Source organism: the organism of the source record quoted next, unplaced genomic scaffold (assembly GCF_019419815.1).
Source record: "Pyrus x bretschneideri cultivar Hongxiangsu unplaced genomic scaffold, Pyrus_bretschneideri_v1 Contig74, whole genome shotgun sequence".
Classification (NCBI taxonomy): domain Eukaryota; kingdom Viridiplantae; phylum Streptophyta; class Magnoliopsida; order Rosales; family Rosaceae; genus Pyrus; species Pyrus x bretschneideri.
The window spans coordinates 1,316,051-1,337,061 of record NW_025999814.1 but is presented as its reverse complement, the minus strand read 5'-3'; the positions used below and the strand labels follow the sequence as shown (position 1 = coordinate 1,337,061).

Below are 21,011 nucleotides of genomic sequence, written 5' to 3'. Positions count from 1 at the left end.
AGAGGAAGGGAGGGAAGGGGATCATAATGGAAAAAGAGTCTTACACCGGATTCAAGTCCAAACTATTTAATTACAAAAGGAGTTAGCTGTATTCACACTCATTTTTATGTCTCAATCTTTTTAATTTTCGATCATCGAATCAAATAAATTGAAAATTAACAACAAAAAATTAACGATGATGTGTGAAAGATAAAAATAAGTGTGAATAGCACTTTCTTTATGAAAGTAACGTTTTTAGTTTACAGAGATTAAGGTATCAAAACTCAACAAAAAAACTAATTCGAACTTTTATTTCGTGTTGTCTGCATAATCCCAAACTAAAGCAAATGGAAACCAAAGATTGTACGATAATAGAAAACTTGTAGAACTAACACATTAAATGTTTTGTTCCGCAACACCGAAGATACATGGGACTCTTATTCAAACAGAGACCAATCTTGAATAAACATTAAAACCGAACAACGTTTTACGACCACCAAATTCCCAACTGCAACAGAAGCCTCAACTTGAATTATGCAGATGGCTTGACCTGCAACAAGGAAAGAGAGCATCAAATATCATTCAACTCGTCAACCCGAGATCTTAAGCACTATTCTTAAAGGTTGCGGAAGCCCAAAAAACACAATTACGGTGAGCTTATCCCGCAATAGAATCCAACGTAAAAGATAGCACTTCTAGTTTCAACTCGAAAGGACATATTTGAACTTCGATGATGCCCTTCGCCAAAATCTAAGGCGGATGTAATCCTTTGCTCTCGTCTATAAAATGTACGTAGTGGATAGTTCAAATACAAAATACTTACTGACTGTTTCTCTCACGTACCAAAAAGTGACAAGCAGATAAGCGTAAAGATAAAACCATGAATTTGCATAAACAGATGAAATGTTGGTGCCTAACCTATGAAAAGATTCAATCCAACAGAACTAGGGCTTACCTAAAAGAGAAGGGTCATAGAAATCAAAAGACATGCAAGACCAGCAATGTCCCATGCCAATACAAACAATGAGTTTATTGAAAGATTCTCACCGGAAATATTTAGACTAATTAACATGAAACTTGTAGCAATGACCCACACATATAGCACAAAGCTACTGCTAAAGCCAATACACACTCTCCTGGGTGCATGCGTTGGAGCAATTAGCATGAAGACGTATTTGGCTTCCATTCTCTTGGAGGCCACTGAAAGCAAATGCAGAACATCCACACATTCCAAACAATGCAATAGAAACACAGAATGCCTTTAAAACTGAAAAAGCATACCTTATGCACTCATTTAGTTTTGGGGGTGACGAGATCATTGCTGTGTTCGAGGAGATCATCATAGGGATCCCTCCGGCCTTCAACCTGGCTAATCTGAGCATCCCAACGGAGCTGTGAATTGTGGCGCTCAAAGGTCCAAAATCCGTAGGGACGGAGGGGTAGCGCCCACATGTCCTTGGTCTTTTGGCACCGGTCCTTCACCGCATACACGTGCTCCCTGAACTTCCTATCCCTCTCCTTAGGGTCCTCCATTAGCCTCAATACCAAATTCTCAGCAAACTCCATTATAAACGCCATCTCTCAGTCCTTGAACAACGTTAACCTAAAAATCTCATCTCTGTTTAGAGTTCCACAAACCCTAGCTTATACAAATCCAAAATATTCATACAAAACACGATTCAGCTACTATATATTATTCGATTGGCATTCAATAGGGGAAATTTACGTTCAGATACACTGAGAATTTTAAGATTTTCGTTTCCTTTCTAGCATTTTCTCGGCAACCAAACTGATCGGATAGTCGCGGAATGGGAATTTTAGATGTGGGAAGAAATTGATTCATTAAACGACCTAAGCAGCGATTAGTCTGAATCATATAGAAAATTAAACAAAAATATCAACAAATTTGAAGAGGAGAATCGATTGGGAAGCTTACCTGTTCGTTGATTCGAGCTTTCCTGCTCAGCTCACGGTGTGTGGCAAACGACTTTTGGGGTCGAACTGGCAAAGCAGCGGATTAAAAGTATTTTGTTTGGATCAGGCCTTATCAACTTCTATTTATTATCTAATTAAGGCCCAATTTTGATGATTTTGGACTTGGCTTCAATTGGGCCAAACACTTTAAACAAGCGTATGGACCCATTTCAAGTGCTTATCCCAAATTTCGAATTCATGATTTTTTTGAGTGATCAATCAACGTACTAATTTGCTCAAAGTGGCAAATCAACATAAGAAATATTATTGCTCGCCACTTTATTGATTATTGTTGAATGAGTTTGTTTTAATCTATCTGCTACACAAATTTTGAGACTTAACTGCTTCTAACGGTAATTGATAGAGTGGTGAGCATTATCACCACTTAAGAATGATGAGCAAAAATGCACTCATCAACACATCTTAAAACAATATGTGTCAAAATCGAATTCACAGTCAGAGGGGACAAAACGAAAGACAGTCATAATTTCACAAACCCATTTCAAGTGTTTATTGAAAGTATTGATCTCAAACTACTTTTTTACAAGTACAAAGGAGGGAGAATGATAGTCGTATTCTTTCTATCAGTGGTAAAGTGGTCTACCACTAAAGCTATCAATCAAACACTCGTAAGACTAATAGGATATCACATATGTTGTGTAATATGATTTTTTTTTTAATACACACAACGTTGAAAGAGGAGAAATCGAATTTAGGATTTCTTAGTGTAAGAGGAACGCTCTTTATCAATTGAACTCCAAACTCTATTAGTGAGTTAGTTTTTCCACATATTGAGTAATTGACATATCCTTTTTCCACATATTCAGTGATTGATAGGTCTTTCATTCAATCAAAACATAACCAAAGTTGAAGTTTTGGTGCTTACCACACAAACAACTTTATTTTGTTGTATTTTGAAAAGTAGTTAGAATGTAGTATTTGTTGGGTTGTGAAATACAGCTGGCCATTCCCAATTCAACTAAGCACTAGAAGAATTTTTGCTGAGCTTCTCAAGTGTATACCCAGAAATTATCTGATAGCTGCCTACTGCTATACAATACAAAAGCACTTATTTAGCCAACAACACAGCCTTCAAAAACTGCTTCTGCGGTTTGCTTGTTTGGGCAGTCAAAACTCAAAAGAATGAGTTGGAGTAGCAAGGCATTGAATGCGCACTGTCTTTTGAAGAAACTTTAGCCCCCTGCATGGAGAAAATTTTGAATGTGCGAAAACATAACTGGTACATTAAGGGCTGGTTTGGTATTGCTGTGCTTTGAAAAAAAGTTGCTTCTGCTGTGCTGTGAGAATAAGCAGCTGTGAAATAAAGCAGCAGAGTGTTTGGTAAACTTTTTTGTAAAAGTGCTTTGAAAAAAAAAAAAAAAGCAGTATTAGAGTGTTTGGTAAACTTTTATGTAAAACAGATGTGAAAAAAAGCCGGTTTTTCAAAGCTAGGTTTTGCAGCTTCTTGTTTTTGGCTTTTTTTCATCCAAAACTGTGAAAAAAAGCTGAAGCTGAGTGTTTACCAAACACAAAAACAGCTCCCAGCTTTTTTTGATAGCAGCTTTTTTCAGAATCACCTCAGTACCAAACCAGGTCTAAGTATCATAGTACAAGTAGTTAAAATTTTTTTTTTTTAAAGCATTCAATAATTTGTATTATAACACTTGATGTACCGAACTATGTTCCCCGTATGTTGAAAAATCTCCCACTGCATCATTAAACTTTGTTTCATATTACTAAAAAAAAACAAAGACAGATTTAACTCCAACCAAAATATTAATTAATTAATATAAAAAAAACAGAAGAGAAAACAAAAATGCAAACAATAAACATGGTGACGTTTTATGCATGATCCATTTGAGACAAAAGTATTTTCACAATCTGACATTTACATAGAGATAGAAGTTAAGTTGCAAAACCTTTGTCTTTTTTCTTAATTTATTTGCATTTATTTGGATTTTCCAAATTAGGATGCAAAATATTCAAATTTAAGATCTGATTTTGTGCAGTGATTCGTCGTCGTCGTCATCATTTTGTACTTGTTTTGTAGACCAAAATTTAAGTTAATTCAAAATATCAAACCTAAAACCTCTTTCCTTGTAAATACAGAGAAATATCACAATATTATAATTCTATTGATTTTTTTTTATTTTAATCTAATAGCTTTTGTGAATTTATTTTCTTAGAGCATCTCCAAAGGAGATGTCAAAATATCCAAATCAGCAATAACGGTAACAAAAGATTGCATTAATATTTTTCAACCGAGAAGCCAAATATGATGTGGCATGATATGAATTGACATCTCTCCCCCTGCCAAATTTGACACCACCTTCAGATTTTTTAATTAATTATTAAATGCTTTTTATTATTTTTTTAATGGTTTAAATCATTATCCTTTTGTTTCTTTTCATTCCCAATGCAAAAAAAATACATATGAATTTTTATTTTATGTTTAAAATTTGATATATCGGTTGGAGATCAAAAGTTTAAAAGATCCCAAAGTGCTACGTTCAAATTTAAATGTGTTTTCTGACCCCTTTTGACCGGAGGAGGATTCTCTATCCTCCTATTTCATCCCCATCCATCCCTTCCTCTCACATATTGTTTTTTGTCTTATTATCTCTATAAAAAACATCAATATAAGATATTGACACCGTTCAAATACGAGGGTATAGAAGGGTAGAGAATCTCCCTCCCCCCCTAAACACTTGATGTACCGAACTATGTTCCCCGTATGTTGAAAAATCTCCCACTGCATCACTAAACTTTGTTTCATATTACTAAAAAAAAACAAAGACAGATTTAACTCCAACCAAAATATTAATTAATTAATATAAAAAAACAGAAGAGAAAACAAAAATGCAAACAATAAACATGGTGACGTTTTATGCATGATCCATTTGTGACAAAAGTATTTTCACAATCTGACATTTACATAGAGATAGAAGTTAAGTTGCAAAACCTTTGTCTTTTTTCTTAATTTATTTGCATTTATTTGGATTTTCCAAATTAGGATGCAAAATATTCAAATTTAAGATCTGATTTTGTGCAGTGATTCGTCGTCGTCGTCATCATTTTGTACTTGTTTTGTAGACCAAAATTTAAGTTAATTCAAAATATCAAACCTAAAACCTCTTTCCTTGTAAATACAGAGAAATATCACAATATTATAATTCTATTGATTTTTTTTTTTTAATCTAATAGCTTTTGTGAATTTATTTTCTTAGAGCATCTCCAAAGGAGATGTCAAAATGTCCAAATCAGCAATAACGGTAACAAAAGACTGCATTAATGTTTTTCAACCGAGAAGCCAAATCTGATGTGGCATGACATGAATTGACATCTCTCCCCTGCCAAATTTGACACCACCTTCAGATTTTTTTATTTAATTATTAAATGCTTTTTATTATTTTTTTAATGGTTTAAATCATTATCCTTTTGTTTTTTTTCATTCCCAATGCAAAAAAAATACATATGAATTATTATTTTATGTTTAAAATTTGATATATCGGTTGGAGATCAAAAGTGTAAAAGATCCCAAAGTGCTACGTTCAAATTTAAATGTGTGTTCTGACCCCTTTTGATCGGAGGAGGATTCTCTATCCTCCTATTTCATCCTCTTCCATCCCTTCCTCTCACATATTGTTTTTTGTCTTATTATCTCTATAAAAAAATCAATATAAGATATTGACACTATTCAAATACGAGGGTATGGAAGGGTAGAGAATCCCCCTCCCCGCCCCCCCCCCCCCAAAAAAAAAAATTTGACACCTAAAAGCAAGTGTGATCATTAACACATCCTTTTGGTGTCTGCATCACAACTTGCTCGTTGTTTCATTGCTTGTGCTCTTTCTTTCTTCTGCATGCACTCATTTTGCATAAAAAGTATTTCTACACTTCTGAGCTGTAAATTCGAATTTCGAATCTAATTTCCTTTATTTCACATCCAAGATAAGGAACATCTTAACTTTACCCTACAAAATAGCACTTTAAGATATATATTCTAGGAAAGAACTTAGATGAAACATGTCCACAACTATTGTGACGTCACAAGCTATTTTTACAAGGTCATGTTAAGAGTTTTACACATAACTTTGTATTAGTGGTTCAGGACACCACGATAATAGTAAACATGTTTTATATAACTCTTACTTATTCTGAAGAGATATTACCGTATTATTAGAAATATGACATCAATTTTTTTATATTAGTACATTGATATTTTTACACTAAGGTGAGGAGGAGTTCAGCAAAGCCATACAATGGGCGGCCTAATTTGGTATCGAATTCGCCACCCACTAAATTCGAATTTAAAACCTCTCACTTGCAAGTGAAGAGGAATACTACCAGACCGTAGTACTGAGTGATGAAATATAATTTCATTTGAGTGTCTCATTGATCACGTGCTACAAAGAAAATTCAAAAACAGGTGTCTCTGTTAATTTTAACAAAGGAGGTATTTTTCAAGATGATGTTCATTTTGGCTATGCTAGGAGAAAATGATCATTTAAAAAACAGGGCAGAAGCAAAGCTCAAATGCTACGTCACATTAAGTACACCATAAACCATTAGGTTAGTCGGGCGCATCCCCAATAGGTGGCCGGTAGCAAATTACAAGCATTTCCCAAATTTAATTAATACAGAATTCCTTGTTTCCAAAAAAATAAAAACAAAAACTTTCTTAAAATCAAAATAAAATAAAACCCACATTAATTTTATGTTTTAAATTTGGAATAGAAAATCTCCCAAGATTAAATGAAGTTCATTAAGAAGGCAACCAAGATAATGTTCATAACCATTTTAATTACCACAGATAAAACTATTTTAATTATTTATTAGACAACTTCAAAATGAGAGTTGTTTCTTGCTCAGTAAGCTAACAAAGACGCCTGCAGAGGGTGAGTCCATCTCCGGTGGAAACAACAGCTAGCTCAACGCGGTCATCCGCAGCGAGAAAGCTGTTGAGTTCCAGCAACTGTTTTCTGCCTTTCCTGCAAATTCTTGCACATTCTCCTTAGGCTCCGCCCCTGTACCAAACCACAATGTGTTATCATAAGCTTTGACTCCTCCAACCTTCACAAGCTTCATCAGCTGCTTGTGACACTCCATGTAAGTTCTTGCCGGCATTTACAAATGCAAAATCGAAGCTCCCTTCTTCCTCCCCCTGCTTAATTGATTGCACGTTTAATTCTCCAAATCAAATAATATAGTATTAACTACTACTACTTATTACTTAAGCTAAGTATCGTGATGATATATTACATCCCAAATTCACCATTATTTATTATTTACTCAGGATCAACATTATATTATTAAACACTCATAGAAGAGGATTATCATGCTAATTTGAATGTGCAGATAACATTCTCCATAACTGTGTAGCCTTCTCTTTGTTTTAAAGACAAATACTATTCATATTTACCAATTTGTTACTCGAAATCTAGAGACAAACTTAGGTGGGCCAGCTTGACCAGCTTAACAGTCATGCACTCTACCGAAGGAAAGAGCTCCACTGTATATGGGTTCCTTCCAAGCACAACGGCACAAGTACAATTTCCAATGCACACAGGCCACCCCGTGTTATAAATTATAATGGCCTAACCTACTTTCTCCAACTTAAATCACCAACATTAACTTACTTTGGTAGTGAGATCATCTAGGACCGTGAAGGCATTTGACTGGCAGAAGTTAATCTTATGTTCCACCCCAGCCTTCTGAATAAATGGCAGTCCAACCTCATAGGCTTCTTTATCTACATTAATTTCTGTTATCTGAAATTTGAAATATTAATCTAGCTAGCTACTACACGTAAAAGGATGAAAATCTAACTATTTCAAAGAAAATTAAAAAAAAAAAAAACACATGAATAATATTAATAAACGAGTATTACATACTTTGCTATCAGCGAGCAGTGCAAGAGCAATAGTGAGAAGAGAATAACCAGTGAAGACACCGAGCTCCAACGTCTTCTTCGCATTCATCACCTTCAGAAGCATCGATAGGAGCAGACCTTCGTCTACAGGCACATTCATAAGACTCCTGCGTGTTCAAAATGTAATCCTTCAGGCTCAAGTAATTATGTTTAAAGTAATGGCAAACGATTAATCCGAATCATATAGAAAATTAAACAAATATATCAACAGATTTGAAGAGGAGAATCGATTGGGAAGCTTACCTGTTCGTTGATTCGAGCTTTCCCGCTCAGCTCAGAGTGTATGGCAAACGATTTTTGGGGTCGAACTGGCAAAGCAGCGGATTAAAAGTATTTTGTTTGGACCAAGCCTTATCAACTTCTATTTATTATCTAATTAAGGCCCAATTATGATGATTTTGGACTTGTACAAGATTTGAAGCCTACAACTTCAATTGGGCCAAACACTTTAAACAAGCGTATGGACCCATTTCAAGTGCTTATCCCAAATTTCGAATTCATGATTTTTTTGAGTGATGAATCAACATACTAATTTGCTCAAAGTGGCAAATCAACATAAGAAATATTATTGCTCGCCACTTTATTGATTATTGTTGAATGAGTTTGTTTTAATCTATGTGCTACACAAACTTTGAGACTTAACTGCTTCTAATAGTAATTGATGGAGTGATAAGTATTACTACAACTTAAGGATGATGAGCGAAACTGCACTCTTCAACACATTTTAAAAAACGTTACATGTGTCAAAATCGAATTCACAGTCAGAGGGGACAAAACAAAAGACAGTCATAATTTCACAAGCCCATTTCAATTGTTTAATAAAAGCGTTGATCTCAAACTACTTTTTTACAAGTACAAAGGAGGGAGAATGATTGTCGTATTCATTCCATCAATGGTAAAGTGGTCTACCACTGAAGCTATCAATCAAACACTAGTAGACTAATAGGATAACACATATGTTGTGTAATATGATTTTTTTTTTTTTTTTTTAATACATACAACATTGAAAGAGGAGAAATCAAATTCAGGATTTCTTAGTGTAAGATGAACGTTCTTCGTCAACTGAACTCCAAACTCCATCAGTAAGGTAGTTTTTTTCTTCATATATTGAGTGATTGCCAGGGGATTTTTCCATATATTCAATGATTGATAGGTCTTTCGTTCAATCAAAACATAACCAAAGTTGAAGTTTTGATGCTTACCACACAAACAACTTTATTTTGTTGTATTTTGAAAAGTATTAGAATGTAGGGTCTGTTGGGTTGTGAAATACAGCTGGCCATTCCCAATTCAACTAAGCACTAGAAGAATTTGAGCTAAGCTTCTCTAGTGTATACCCAGAAGTTATCTGCTAGCTGCCTACTTCTATACAATACAAAAGCACTTAATCTTCTTCTGCGGTTTCCTTGTTTAGGCAGTCAAAACTCAAAAGGAGTTGGAGTAGGCAGAAGGGCAATGAATGTGCACCATCTTTTGAAGAAACTTTAGGCCCCTGCATGGAGAAAATTTTCAATGTACCGAAAACACGGTTGGTACATTAAGTGTCATAATACAAGTAGTTAAATATTATTTTTTTTTTAATATTCAACCACTTATATTATAACATTTAGGCGCATCGAACCATGTTCCCAGTATTTAAAAAAAAATCCCACTAGCATCACTAAACTTTGTTTCATATTACTAAAAAATGCAAATACAGATTTAACTCCAACCAAAATATTAATTAATTAATAAAAATAAATAAATAAAAAAACACAGAAGAGAAAGCAAAAATGCAAACAACAAACATGGTGACGTTTTACGCATGATCCATTTGACACAAAAGTATTTTCACAATCTGACATGTACATAGAGATAGAAGTTAAGTTGCTAAACCTTTGTCTTTTTTCTTAATTTGTTTGTATTTATGTGGATTTTCCAAATAAAGATGCAAAATATTCAGATTTACGGTCTGGTTTTGTGCAGTGATTTGTCGTCGTCATCATCATTTTGTACTTGGTTTTGTAGACCAAAATTCAGAGATGGAAACCATGAATTCCGTGGGTTTTGCTCACACTTAGGAAAGCAACAAACTGGGTCATCTCTATGCCCTCTGGTTTTCAACGTGTTTTGTAAATTACTTGTACCTCAAGTACCATGATCCTTAGGTATCAAACTCGTTACTTATAGATGGAGTCGGAATTCTTTCTAAAAGAGGGTCTTTTATATACGTATTGAGGAAATTTTGAACTCATAACATGACGTATTGAATAAATCTTTCACAAAACTGTAAGAACCATTAAATTTAATAGAGAGAATCAAAAGAAGTGTATAACACAACTAAGTGGGAGGTAACCAGTAAAAATTTTGAAATTATAGGAACAAAATACAAAGAAATCTGATTTGAATTGTAGACAGAAAAAAGGAGGGCAAAGAATAGGGCTGCAAGGAGTACTTGATTAGGTTGTTTTAGAACCTCATTCTTGAGTTTCACTAAACCACAACGACTAAACAAACAAAACGTTAGGAGAAAATTAGACACGACGTCTTTCAACTTAACTTCTTCACGAGAACAATTCATCTTCTTCCTCATGTCTCACGGTTCTACAACTACAGGCTTGAGGCCGTTAGAATTTTCTACTGTGGTTAGAATGGGCCTGGAGTTGGGTTTTGTAAAGAGTAAATGGAGAGCAATAATTTCACGCCCATCAGATCTCAATTAATGTGTTTTAATGTTCTGGGCCTGGACCACCATAGCTCAACATCATATGTTGTTTTTGGGCATGCAATCACCAACAATCATTTTAATTTCTAGCCTAAAAGAAAATAGGCAATATATATGTATATATATAAAATAAATAAAAGTGCTCTCCCACCAGGAGAGATGCTGTTTTGATTTTCTTTTCTTTTTTTCTCCACTTGATTTGGTTTTGTGAACATAAACGACTAATCCCTAAAACAACAATGCCCACCACTTGCAAATTGCACATCTTTTTTGCCCACTCCCACTACTTTCAATTCCCCTTTTAGTTTTTTTTTTTTTTTAATTAAGTTTTTTGTATAACGATATTTCCACTATATGGTAAAATAATTTGGGGTGAGCTTTGACGCAACGAAAATATTGTTGTTTTGTGACGAAGGTCACGGGTTCGAGTTTCCCACCGACCTTCGCAAAGTAGGGAGCTTTGTTGGCTTAAGATCGCCTAAGTAAAATAATTTAAGTTAATTCAGAATATCAAACATAAAACATCTCCTCTTATAAATACAGAGAAATATCACAACATCGTAATTCTAATGATTTTTTTTTTTAATTCTAATAGCTTTTATGAATTTATTTTCTTAGTTTTTAACTCTTGGTTCTTATTGTTCTTGGTCAATAACTAAATGCGTGTTCTGATCCCTTTTGACCACCTAAAAGCAAGTGCGATAATTAACACATCCTTTTGGTGTCTGCCTCACAACTTGCTCATCGCTTCATTGCTTGTGCTCTTTCTTTCTTCTGCATGCACTCATATTTGCATAAAAAGTATTTCTACCCTTCTGAGCTGTAAATTCGAATTTCGAATCTAATTTCCTTTATTACACATCCAAGATAAGGAACATCTTAACTTTACCCTAAAGTCAAGCCATTTTCTCAGCCCATAAAACTATCAAATGGTATTATTTGGCATGACAAGTTCGATTTCGTTGATAAGAGTTTAGTCAAGTTGACTTGAAAATATGCATCCAAATTTGAATGTACATTTCCCTAATCTAGATAAATTTAGTATAAATTATTTTTCTTTCGTAAAATATACAGAGTGGCCAATCCAACACCTACCTAAAAGACAGTTGTGTATTGTTATTTAGAAAAAAGAACAATAAGAATAACGTCTGGAGCATACGTAATTTAGGTCAGTTGGTTTCGATTGTGGCCCAGTTGGTCTCGATTGTGGCCGCCACCTTGCATCCGAAACCGAAACATTTGAATTTTAGAGCGAAAAAAGAAAAAACGTATGGAGAAAAGAATAAGAGAGGAAAGAACATTTGAATTTTCATGAGTTTGGAAATTTGCTTTACCGAAATTAAGGCTAAAGTTGCTCTATAGTACAAAAAAAGAACCAAAAAGGAAAAAAAAAACAGAAAAGAAAATACTTCCTTCGAGAGATCCCCCTCTGTGTAACAAAGGGTGAACAAAATTTCCAACGGCCATGATTATCTTAACATATATATTTCCACAAAAACGGCCCGTTTCCCTTTTTTGCCCTTTCCGTTCCCGTCTTCAATTCACATTTTCCTGCCGTTACCGTCACGTTCTAATCTTTAACTCTCAGCCATAACGTCATCGCCACCATTGACAGCTCCGTCACCGTCAGCACCCTCACCTTCCTCATCAACCCACCGCTCAACGGCGGTACACTCCGCCTTGTGGCGCAGCTTCCAATCAAGTGCCTGGCAGGCGCGGGAGCAGTAGTTGACGGCCCCACACACCGAACACCGACGAAACTCGTGCCTCCTAGTCTCAGGCCTCCCGCACCCCACGTGCGAGCAAAGCCTCAAACCCGGTCCGGGCGAACCGTTCCGAGCAGCGAACCACTCTCCCAAAAACCCGTTCGCCGGATGCACCTCCGGGGCCGGAACGTTGCACCCGAAGTCACTGAGCAAGGGGCAGCCCGACCCGGTCAGGTGCCGCAGCTGCGGATGAGGATGAGGGTGCGGATGAGGGAGTGGAGTCCACGTCAGTAACTGGCGCATGGGGACTCCCGAAACTGCCGCAGAGGACAAAACCGCCGCGAGTTCACGTGCGTTGGCCTGCACGAGAAACCGTCGCCCTTCCGTTATGTTCTGACGAACTCCGTAACCGTCCTGGAGACAGTGCCCGAGCTCTCGCAGCGCGTCGATGTGGCCGAGAAACGCGGCACGCGCGCATAGCGCCACTCCGGCCCGGAGGTCCTTGTCGTTTTTGGAGCCTCCGCTGCCGTTGAATTGAATGACGGCGAGCGAATAGAGGGCCGGCGCGTGAGAGCCAATCGCCGCCTTGGCCATGAGCGAGGCTCCGCTTCCTCTGTTTTGCAAACAATAGAAGCGAATCTGCAGAGATAAATGAACAAAAATAATTAATAAATAATAATGCCGCGAAATGTTCATAAAAGGCGATTAAACAAGTAATTAAATGAAATTGAATGAGAATTTGGAGGGTTACGGAGTGAACTGACCATGCCGAGAGTGTAGCAGGCCTCGGTGTTGCCGGCGTCGGCGCAGAGCTTGAGGAATCGGTGAGCCGACTCGGACCAGTTCTTGGCCTTGAGGATAAACGCCTTGGGATTAGCCCTGGAGAGTACTAGAGAATGGAGAGATAAGCCGTTCAACCGCTTGCATCTGTCATCCAATCAAATCGTCAGTTCCGTTAATTCAAAACACACTCCCACCACGTTTCTCTAACTAACCGATATTAACCTCCAAGCTTATACAAATTAATCGAATTAAAATTTATACAAAGTAGACCGTACGTTATCAAGACGTTGATGAAATCGGCGGGCGTGTTAGCGGTGGCGCTGAGTTTCGAGAGGATAAGAATGAGGAGGTCGTCAGGCAAAGCATCGAACGAATCGGGAGCCGACGAGCTCGTCGTCGTCTCCGGCGAGAATCTATTCCTTTTCCGGCAGACCGTCCGCTCTCCTCCGGGGAATTCCTTCTTCCTCTTCCTCTGACAACACACATCTCCGCCGCCGCTGCCTCCAACTCTCGGATAACAAACGCCGCCCCTGGTCCTCATATTTTCTCTTAGAAATGAATAAAAAGCCGAGTGAGGGTCTTATATACAAAGAGAGGGAAAGGCGAGGAGAAAGAAACACACAGCCGAATGCTCTCCAACAAATAAGTATATATATTTTCAAGCGACTCCTAAATTACACATTTAATAAACATAACGACCTTTTTACAACTTCTCGCCCCTGGAGTTTATCGTATTTACGGTCAAACGGAGTTGACCCAGATCCGTTCGTCTGTCCCTCGTCGGTTCGTTTTGGCTTTTCACTCCCTCTCCTCTACTAAAACCCGACAAATTCAAGTATTTAAACCCGACCCGAACCCAATTAGAGGAGAGAGATAGAGAGAGAAGGGTGAAGGAGGTGAGAGAGACCCTTCTTCCCTCTTATCTCTATTTTAACTGTTTGTTGGCTGTAATTTTATTTCACTCCTACAAATACATATTTATCTTCCGAGTCGTTACGGAGGCAGTTACTTCTGTTACCGGTAAAAACACCTAATCTTGGGTTAATCTTCTGTCTTTCCAAATTTCACCCACGGTTAAAAACACTGAACTCGCGCGTGGGATTTGCTCTTTCACCCCGACACAACCGCGCCCCTTTGTTTCTGGGAGCGTTACGGGGACGCGTTGGGTGAGAGAGTGGGGAGATAAACGTGGTCGTTTCAACAAACTCAGGTGGCAAAATCAGCCAAATGAAGGTCAAACGAATGAATCAGCACTAGCACAGGTTCAGTTACTCTTCTTTTGTTTGGAAGATCCATTAAAGCCATCTAATCATCTAATCTGGATTCTTGAAATTTTGCACATTGTTGCTGACATGGTGCAAAATTTTGCTTGTTTATACATCTTATGGTGGTTTTTTTGGCAAATGGTATTGATCCGATTACCCAAAAGCGATGCAGTAGAAAAGAAAAGCCAAATTCACACTTCTAGGAATTTTAGTATACATATTTCACATGCAATTTTCAAGCGTATTTTTATCATTTTAAGATTTCTGGATTATATGATAATTATGTTGGATTTGGTTGAGTTTCAAAAAATATGATATTTGAATGAAAACTAACAAATCTGATAATAGAATGAAATTATAGAATGCACCTATAAGCAAGTAGTTAACAACGTATTAAACTAGCTAGTGCTTACAACGTATCTTTTTACTTTTACTAGTCCATACTAGCATAATACAAGTTCTACTTTACTAAACGAAGAATTAGGTGATGCCAATTTCTATATCCAAAACTGTAGTACCATTATATGATGAAGCTAGAGAAAGACTTCAAGCCGAATTCGTGTACACAAAGATCTTCCAAGTTCAACCTAAGCTAATAGCATCTTAAACATTTCAATGCATTAACAAAAAAAAAAAAATACATGATATTAATGTTACGAGATTGAGATCTCAATACATTTTAATGCCCAAAAAAATGAAATCTTCCGTTTTAATTGAAGTACAAAACTCAATAATTAGGTTACAACTTACACATTTATGGTCTCTGTTAACCTCAATGATCGAGAAGATAAATATCGTACTTTTAATGATTATGAGCGTTTATCTGTACATACAAAGTTATTCCCCTCTTCTCAAATAAGTTTTCTTGGGTCAAGTTGTAAATTGAAGACTTCAATCACAAGCTAGCCCCAACAGTCCCCCGACAACCTACGGAAACAGCAACGGCGCCGTAAAACTGCAACAAAACTAAATTGCCACGGCAAAAATCGGAGACACGATCCCCATTCCTCCGTGCACAGCCATATCCATAATGACACTGCTGCTATTCTCAAGTCAAGTCAATGCCCATGTTTTCGCACTTTCACCGTGCACGCACAACAATTTCACATTTATTTTTACTCGTGAATTAAAAACTTACTTATATAAAAAAAACAGAACGGATGCGTAAAGTTTTTGTCTAATAATATAATACCATGTTTAAATTTTAATTTACACTGCATTGATTGACCAAGACGATTTGAATAGGTTTATACAAGTTGCCCTCGTTTTTGCACACAAAAAATCAGAAAAAATCAAAGGTTTTTTTTATCCAAAATGATCATGAGATTAACATAACTCCTTATTTATGGTCTATAAGATTTAAAATCGAAAGATGTGGGCCCTGAAATTGTCTACAGTCAATCATTTTGGTTATTTCATGAAAATTTCCGTTAAATTGAGGGGTTTTTTGTCAAAGCAACCCCTTCACTTGAACTGGTGGTTTTTTCAATTTAACTGAGATGTTTTACAAAATGATCAAAATGATTGATGATGGACAATATTAGAAACCACTCCTATCGATTTTAAATCTTAAAAAAAAAAAAAAAAAATTAAAAAGGTATGACAATCTTAGAAACTAGTTTATTAAAAAGTTAAAATAAAAATAAAACTGGAGTCGTATCGTATTTTTACTTGGTGGCTTTCTAGTAACAACACCCAGGAATAATCACGTACGTAATTTGGATAATTTAAGGAAGCATTCTAATGGTTTAGTTCTATGAATCCCAAATGCAAAGTCAAGATTTTGGCACTCTCTTTTGGACATTTTTGTATTGACCGTACCATTAGACAAGTGATTAAACAGATAACTAAGCAGAACTTAATCATAACTCCTTAGAAAACATACTAGGGAAAGAATCTTGAAAAACGGAGATTTGTGGTCGCATAAGGAACGAAACGTCCAGATCGAACCAAAAGAAAACAGAAATAACAACGTAAAAACTTCAGCAACGTCGGCCTGCTGTTACATCGTCCTCTAATTACTTATTCTAATTTCTCTCGTAATCTCTAATTCTGACGTTGATAAGTATAATCTCAAAACCATAAACTACAAAGGACATAGCCGATAAGCCAATGGGTTTTGTTTTCTTGACAGGAAAGCTAGTTAATCACACCTGCTGTAATTTTCATAGAAACTTAATGAAACAAGAAACTCAAAATACCTATTGATTAACCACGCCTAAATAGAATTTATTCATTTCTTTTTCATCAACTAAAATATTTTAGAGTTCATGAAAGTTGATGTAGTATAATTAATTATTCGCATCCAAACATGAACTTGTACACTTGCATTCTTTCTAATCTATTTTATTAAGAGTATGAGCAAAGAACTAAATTTGGTTTTCTTTTTTATAAATATGGATTGAATGTGTAAACTATATATGTCATTATCTCTCATTAGATATCTGACACGTTATAATAGTAGGTTACGAATTAAAATGTTACAGTCTAATAAGGGTGGGTTTAAAACACAGAAAATCGAAAGAAAAATAAATTGAATCGAACACCAAACTGAAACCGGAAAGAAACAAACTGAATCAAACCGAATTCTATTGGTTCAATTTTGGTTTTAGGGGATTGAAAATCGAATCTAAACCCGCTTAAAACGACGTGGTTTCATGTTAACCTTGACCCTAACCAATACACGGTATACACCACTCCAAACTCGATACCATGATACTCTGTCCTCTCAGCCCGTGACGCCGTCTCTCTCTTCGCGTCTCTGCCCTTCTCTCATCCTCGCTTAGACGCGCTATCTCTTAGCATTACTTGATGTTCGAAAGAAAGGTATATATGAGTTTAATTAGGATAAAATTAGGGTTTATTCAAATTGAATTGGGGTTTTAGTGGAAATTAGGGATTAGGGTTGCTGGTAGGTTGTTCTGTGGATTTGTTCTTTTTACATATGTAATTAGCTTAAAGATTTGTAATTGATTTTTATTTCCATTTGCTTAAGATGAAATGGATTTTTGCGGGAGCCTTCTGATTCGATTTTCCATTAGGAACCTGCAGCTATTGGACTTCATGAAATCAATCAGAAATAATCCTTGTGAACACTTATCTAGCACTATCTATATTCTGCAGATTAAAAAAACACAAAATTCTGATCTCTCTGTGAAAAGAAACAAAAAGGAAAATTTTATTTGAACTCATGTAACTTTTTTTTACACCCAACTTACTCTCGTCACCCATATTATTTTTTATTAAAAAATTAATCTCTCTTTAAACCCAAATTTATTACCAAAACTACCCTCTCAAACCCAATTCAAAATGTTAAGTTATCTTTACACATATTCCCTTTATAAAATAACATTTGTAATTGATTAAAAAAAAAAAAAAAAAAAAAAGAAGAGGCGTCCTTGCCCCACCCCCTCTTCCCAATAGCATTTCCATGGCTACTTTTTTTCTTTCTGCTAACAAACCCAAACATTTGTCTTTTTTATTTCTACTGATGTGCATAAGCAACAAATCCAACAATTCATCCCTTTATATTTATCAACAAGCAAGGAAGTTTATAATAAAAGAATATTGGTAAGAAGTTTTTCCTTAGAATTTTCCAATTGCAGAAAGTTTAACAAACCATTCGGGATTGATGAAAAAAATTGAATTAGACAAAAGTACAGGTCTAAAAGGTTGCCATTTGGATTTAGAAATCCAATTCAGCTAAGTGCCAAATCCAAAACTATTGTCAATTTTCAGGTTTAAAAAAATATTGAACAGAATCTAAATTTGAATATAAAAAAAAATAAACTGAACCAAACAAAAACTGAAGAAAGCAGAACCAAATAATAATCTCGGTTTGACTTTTATTAGAAAAAAATAAACCGCATGAAACATAAATCACTCTACAATCTAACGTGATCTCACTATATAAAAAGTCTTAATTCACAACTCGAATAGCGTAATGTATCTATATATTTGACATATCTCCTCATAAAATAAAATAAAAAGAAAAAAATGAACAAGATGAAAAATTAAAACTAAAATATGTGAAAGTCTTGGCAGCGTGACATTTTCGTGAAGTTGACTCTTCGAAGAGGCAATGGCAATACAATCAATATGAATATGTTGTAGTTGTATTTGTAGTTGTGGACTTATATGGTATGTGGGGCGTAGTGGGGTGGTACCAGTAATCTTTCCAAACCCTGAGAGGATGAGGCCGTAGTTCATTAGTCACGCCCTACTCTTAATTAATAAATTTCAATCAGAAGAAAAGGGCAGTTTTAAAGAGGTGGAGTAAGTTGGGCACTGACGTGGATCTGAAGGAGTGATGTCGAGCACTCATGTCCTACTTTCATACCACGGTAGGACCCACGTGTCTCCTCCTCCTGCTAGGGTTCCTTCTGGAAGTAGAATGTTGGGAAGGCTTTTCGGATCCTTTCCTCCTAATCCACCAAATTAGAGAATTCGTGTCGTTGAAAATTGATCTAATGGTTACAAATAGGGGCTCATTTTATAAGTTATAATAACTTCAGCCCTTAAATCAAATTTCAATTACACAGATTTCATGATTTGGTGGATTACGAGACTTTCTTAGAAAGTTGAAAACTGCCACAAGACATGCACAAGTGGGGACATGGGACCCTAATTTTAGCATATTAAAATAATTTATGTGAAAGCAGCCCGTTACATTAAGTGTAATGATACAATTAGCAAAAACTTGAAAAAAAAAAGTTTAACTAACTGTATTAGTTGATGTATCGAGTCGTGTTTTCAGGATACTGAAAATTTTTCTTAGCGTAGGTGTGGGGTGGGGTCCGTGCACCGTAGGGACAAAGGGTGGGCCGTGATGTTGTGGCCAACCAGCTGAAGTTGATTGTGCAGCTAGGGTTGTCGGTGGCACCCGCGATCAACGAAGCCGATTTCGTTCGAGAGTTAGGGTTAACTTGGAATATTGGTCAAGACTCAAAAGGCTAATCCAATTCACTCACTTACAACTGCAGCCACATGGAAGTGAGTGAACTTTTACTCATTCTCTGCTCTTTCACTTGCACCAATTCTTGCGTGAATTGAGATCGATAATTATCCTCTCCTTTTCTTTTATCTTTATTTAAAAAAATAAATAAAACTTGTTGGTCTTTTCTTTTTAATTTAATGTTCATGACAATCGAAAGAAACCCTGACTGATTTGTGATTAGTGTAAGACTTAATGGTTTTATGTAGTCCGATTTGGCCGGTGTTTTTTGGGGTTTGAATTTCCAAAGAGTGTCTAACTCGAGTCCATTACTAAGAGATTATGGATCAATGGAGTATTATTGCTTAACACTTATAAAATAAACCTACTAATTAACTAAAATCTGACCAAGTATGTTCGTAATATGCAAGAAAATAGCTAGCAATATTTTTCCCTTGTAAGGTGGTGGGTTGAGATTTACGTACGATAAGAATCTATACGCGACTGAGATAGACAACTTCAAGCCAACAAAAACAGCCAAATAAAATTAAAAAGAAACGATTAGCAACTATAGTACCACTAGAATATTTGAATTTAAAATTAAAGGCAAGCAAATCCAATATTTATATATAGTAGATTTACAAAATTTTAATTCGAAAGAAGCTAATGAGTTTGGAGGTGGCCGGCAGGATATGATTAGCAAAAACGATTTGAGGCAGTTAAATAGTTTAGTTAAATAGTTTTTGGTAGGCACAAATATCATCAAGTAGTTGACCAAGCTTATATATCGTTCTAGGTGATAAGCAATATCTCCAAATTAATGCTGGGAATGAAATTAGTTGATTTCTTTACCTACAAATAGGGGTGCTGTGCGTACGTTAAGTGATTAATTAAAATTAATTCTGTAAAAATTCAATTCCTTCAACTTGAAGTAGTCAAAGACAAGAGCCATCAGTGTTACATTTTTTTTCTCCTCGAGTCTTTTTCTTGCAGTCCTTAAAGAAGATTTATCTGTGGATTTTGTTCTAGTTTTTTGTCTCGAGTGGGATGGCCAGGTCCTTGTTCCATGATTTCTCAATTATTTTCCATCTCGTATCTTACTTTGCCACCTCCCTCTCTCTCTCTCTCTCTCTCTCTAGATTGCTAATCAATCATTTAAAATGAAGAAGTGGCTTTGACTAACATAGCTTCTGCAGTTTTAAATTACAGAAACAGTAAGTCGGATTACGTAAGGGATTTCCTCATATGCCATGCCCAGTAGTATATAGGATCAATGTGCCTGTCAACAGTAGTAAATTGGTCCCACCGATAGAAGAACCAAAGATTTCCATATCACAATGTCCTATTTGAAAACAATATAGTGTTATAAGTATCTATCCAAAGAAATTAACAATTTATATATATAAGTGTCATTTATTAACTCATTTGACACTCTCATACCGTTGCAAAGAGACTTTAAGAAAAATCATTGAGTACTTAGAGTTAATGGAAGACTTGACACAAAACCAAGTATAGTAGCGTTTTAAGATTCATACAGCCGACCACACTCAATAGGATAAGGCTGCTGCTCCTTCTTCAATTTGCTAATTGGGTTGCTACCTTCATTGGAGATGTGTTTTTTCTCATTGGCATACCAAATCTAACTTTGCTGCCCAATTGCTACCTCCCTTAAAGATGCTCTTTACTCACGAAATCTGTTTCTATTTGCTAACCATTGGTTAAGAGGTTTCTCTCA

The 21,011-nt window shown here is 35.9% G+C and overlaps 2 protein-coding genes and 1 pseudogene across 3 annotated transcripts; all 3 read right to left on the bottom strand.

Annotated features, from left to right (window-relative positions):
- Positions 1 to 265: 265 nt before the first annotated feature.
- On the bottom strand, positions 266 to 2,022 carry LOC103929937. 2 transcript variants are annotated; one of them, XM_009339199.2, is made up of 3 exons: positions 1,916 to 2,022; positions 1,261 to 1,567; positions 266 to 529 (listed from the first exon to the last, which is right to left on the bottom strand). In XM_009339199.2, the coding sequence occupies exon 2, from the start codon at positions 1,555 to 1,557 to the stop codon at positions 1,270 to 1,272; it is 288 nt and encodes a 95-aa protein (XP_009337474.1). In that variant the 5' UTR covers positions 1,558 to 1,567; positions 1,916 to 2,022; the 3' UTR covers positions 266 to 529; positions 1,261 to 1,269. The 2 variants fall into 2 exon arrangements, with proteins under 2 accessions (XP_009337474.1, XP_018498691.1); XM_018643175.2 differs by having other exon boundaries at positions 1,261 to 1,582; positions 1,916 to 2,020.
- Positions 2,023 to 6,829: 4,807 nt separating this feature from the next.
- LOC103929938 lies at positions 6,830 to 8,049 on the bottom strand (annotated as a pseudogene).
- Positions 8,050 to 11,872: 3,823 nt separating this feature from the next.
- On the bottom strand, positions 11,873 to 13,693 carry LOC103961460 (F-box protein At1g67340). Its single transcript, XM_009374006.3, has 3 exons — positions 13,354 to 13,693; positions 13,060 to 13,222; positions 11,873 to 12,934 (listed from the first exon to the last, which is right to left on the bottom strand). The coding sequence occupies exons 1-3, from the start codon at positions 13,617 to 13,619 to the stop codon at positions 12,167 to 12,169; spliced, it is 1,197 nt and encodes a 398-aa protein (XP_009372281.1). The 5' UTR covers positions 13,620 to 13,693; the 3' UTR covers positions 11,873 to 12,166.
- Positions 13,694 to 21,011: the final 7,318 nt, after the last annotated feature.